Source organism: Nicotiana tabacum, chromosome 9, assembly GCF_000715075.1.
Source record: "Nicotiana tabacum cultivar K326 chromosome 9, ASM71507v2, whole genome shotgun sequence".
NCBI lineage: Eukaryota > Viridiplantae > Streptophyta > Magnoliopsida > Solanales > Solanaceae > Nicotiana > Nicotiana tabacum.
The window spans coordinates 112,239,341-112,242,728 of NC_134088.1; the positions used below are offsets into that span (position 1 = coordinate 112,239,341).

The window sequence follows — 3,388 nt, forward strand, 5'->3', positions numbered from 1 at the left end:
AAATTCTAGCATTCAAGCAAGAGCCTAATGAACCACTACACGAGATATGGGAAAGATATAGGACAATGGTGAAAGAGTGCCCCAACAATGATATGACGGAGAACATGATTCAACAAACTTTCTATCGGGGGATTAATACCACCAACCAATGTGTAGTAAATCAATTTGCCGGTGGGAACTTCATGACTACGCCTTATGCGGAGGCGTGTGATATTTTGGATGAGATGGCGGATACTTCATCGGTGTGGCAATCTAGAGCCAATGTTCCACAAGGTGATCCAAATGTGATTCTTCTTCATAAAGAGTTACATGACCATGGGCAAGCAATAGCCGAGTTGACAACCACTATGAACTAATTGGCAAAGGCTCAACTTCAACAAGTGCAAAACTAGAGGTAAGTCAATGCTATGGAGTAAATCAATATGATGGTAAACAAGAGAAGAACAAGAAGTCCACAAGTGCAACAAAGAGTGGATAATTTTGTACAAGAAGATAGTGGATTTGATCAAGGTGATTCTTACAATGATCAAGAAGAAGAGTTCCAATATGTGAACAACTTTCAAGGGCAAAGAAACAACTACCAAGGCCCTAGTCAACAACAATGGAGACCTTCGAATAATCAAGGCAATTGGAATTCTAACAACCAAGATAATTGGAAGAGTGGAAACAATCAAGGCAATTGAAATAACAACAATCAAGGTAATTGGAGTGGAAGCAATAACCAAGGGAATTGGCAAAACAATAATAACCAAGGCGGGTGGAACAACAACCAAGGAAATCGGGGGTCAGGTTTTCAAAGGCCCTCGATGCATCAACAACCGAGCAACCCACCTCCTTATCCTTCTCATGGTACTAGTTCCTCCAACAATGAAATGGGTCATATTGAGAACATGTTCAAGCAAATTATGGAGAAGAATGTCGATTCTAATGCCCAACTTGCTTCACACAACACATCAATCCGAAACTTAGAAGTGCAAATGGGTCAAATCTCTTAAGCTTCAAATTCTCGTCCTAAGGGGGCACTACCAAGATATACGATGGTGAACCCGAAGGGTGGGAACAATACGGGGCATTACGGGGCATGCCATGGTCGTTACTACAAGAAGTGGAAGAGGTGGAAATACACCTACCTCAAGTCAAAAGCAACTTGTGGATGATGAGCAAGTGGTAGAAGAAGAGGAGATCACGAACAATGTTGTGCAAGCAAATGATGAAGTGCGGATTGCTATTGATGACACAGCGTAAGAGACTCAAGGGGATATGAACCCATCTAGGGATGATGTGATTGACATATCGGAAACAGTAGTACAAAAATCTAAGGTACTATTGCCTAAGCCACTTCCTCCTTATCCTCAAAGGCTTGCCAAGAAAAATGGCGAGAATCAATTCAAGAAGTTCATTGATATGATGAAGAGTCTCTCTATAAATGTGCCATTAGTTGAAGACTTGGAGCAAATGCCTGGATATGCAAAGTTTATGAAGGATTTGGTGACAAAGAAAAGATCGATGAAATTTAAAACTATCAAAGTCACTCACCAAGTGAGTGTAATTGTGCATTCGATATCTCCTAAGTTGGAAGATTCTGGTGCTTTTACAATTCCTTGTACCATTGGAAGTGCCGAGTTTGCAAAAGCTCATTGTGACCTTGGGGTGAGTATCAACCTGATGCCCTATTCAGTTTTCGAGACATTGGAAATTGGGCAACCAAGACCCACATCTATGAGATTACAAATGGCTGATCGTACAATGAAGATACCGTTGGGGTGATTGAGGATGTATTGGTTCGAGTTGACAAGTGCATTCTCCCGGCGGATTTTGTTATTCTTGATTGTGAAGTGGACTATGAGGTGCCGATTATTCTTGGTAGACCTTTCCTTGCTACGGGGAAGGCTCTTGTTGATGTGGAAGCTGGTGAACTCACTTTTTTGGTGGGTGATGAAAAGGTGGTATTCCACGTGTGCAAATCTATGAGGCAACCGAATAGCAATGAAGTGTGCGTGTTCGTGGACTTGGTGACCAATGTGATTATTGATGATACAAGTGCCACAATTAATGTGGGTGACATGCTGGAGGCCATTTTGCTCAATTTTGATGATGATGAAATGGATGGCTTCATGAAATGTGTTAATTCTTTGCAGGGGATGTGGTCATACAATTATGCACCTCGGAAACTTTCCTTGGATCTTGAGAATAGGAAAACTCCTCTTACAAAGCCTTCAATTGAAGAGCCTCCTATCTTGGAGTTGAAGCCATTACCTCCACATCTCATGTATGAATTCCTTGTCCCTTGCTCTACTTTACCGGTTATTCTTTCCTCTTGTTTGACTAATGTGCAGGTTGACTCTACATTGGCGGTGCTCCATAAGAGGAAATATTGGGTGGACTTTGGCGGATATTCGGGGAATAAGCCTCACATTTTGCATGCACAAGATTAATTTGGAGGAATAATGCCAAACCCTCCATTGAACATCAAAGGAGACTCAATGAAGCCATGCAAGAGGTGGTCAAAAAGGAGATCATAAAGTGGTTAGATGTCGGGGTTGTCTACCCTATTTCTGACAGTTCGTGGACTTCTTCGGAGCAATGTGTTCCCAAGAAGGGGGCATAAATGTGGTCAACAATGATAAGAACGAGTTGATTCCAACAAGAACGGTGACCAGATGGAGAGTGTGTATGGACTATCGGAAGCTAAGCAAGGTCACAAGGAAAGACCATTTCCCACTACCCTTTCTTGACCAAATGCTTGATAGGTTGGCCGGCCGGGAGTTCTATTTCTTTCTAGATGGATATTCAGGCTACAATCAAATCCTTATTACCCTGGAAGATCAAGAGAAAATAACTTTCACTTGTCCCTATGGCACTTTCGCTTTCAAGCGAATGTCATTTGGCTTATGCAATGCACCGACAACTTTTCAACGGTGTATGATGGAGATCTTTACAGATATAGTAGAGGAATACCTTGAAGTCTTCATGGATGACTTTTCGGTTGTCGAGGATTCTTTTGATGATTGTTTGGCAAATTTAGATAAGGTATTGGCAAGGTGTGAAGAAACGAACTTGGTATTGAATTGGGAGAAACACTATTTCATGGTCGAGGAGGGTATTGTCCTTGGCCACAAGATTTCAAAGAAGGGAATAGAGGTCAACATAGCAAAAATAGAGGTGATTTCTAAACTTCCACCTCCAACATCCGTGAAGGGCGTGAGAAGTTTCTTGGGTCATGCGGGGTTCTACATGCGTTTCATAAAGGATTTTTCCAAAGTGGTGAACCCCTTGTGCAAGCTTTTGGAGAAAGATACTAAATTTCACTTTAATGATGATTGCATGAGAGCATTTTAATTGCTCGAGTTCAAGTTGACAACTACTCCAATTATCACCGCCCCTAATT

At 41.7% G+C, this 3,388-nt stretch overlaps 1 protein-coding gene across 1 annotated transcript; it reads left to right on the plus strand.

Annotated features, from left to right (window-relative positions):
- The first annotated feature begins 1,455 nt into the window (after positions 1–1,455).
- Positions 1,456–1,767, plus strand: LOC142164092 (uncharacterized). Its single transcript, XM_075221269.1, has one exon. The coding sequence runs from the start codon at positions 1,456–1,458 to the stop codon at positions 1,765–1,767; it is 312 nt and encodes a 103-aa protein (XP_075077370.1).
- The last annotated feature ends 1,621 nt before the right edge of the window (positions 1,768–3,388 follow it).

Coding starts and splice junctions, on each gene's coding strand:
- LOC142164092 (XM_075221269.1), top strand. CDS start 1,456: ATGCCTGGATATGCAAAGTTTATGAAGGATTTGGTGACAAAGAAAAGA.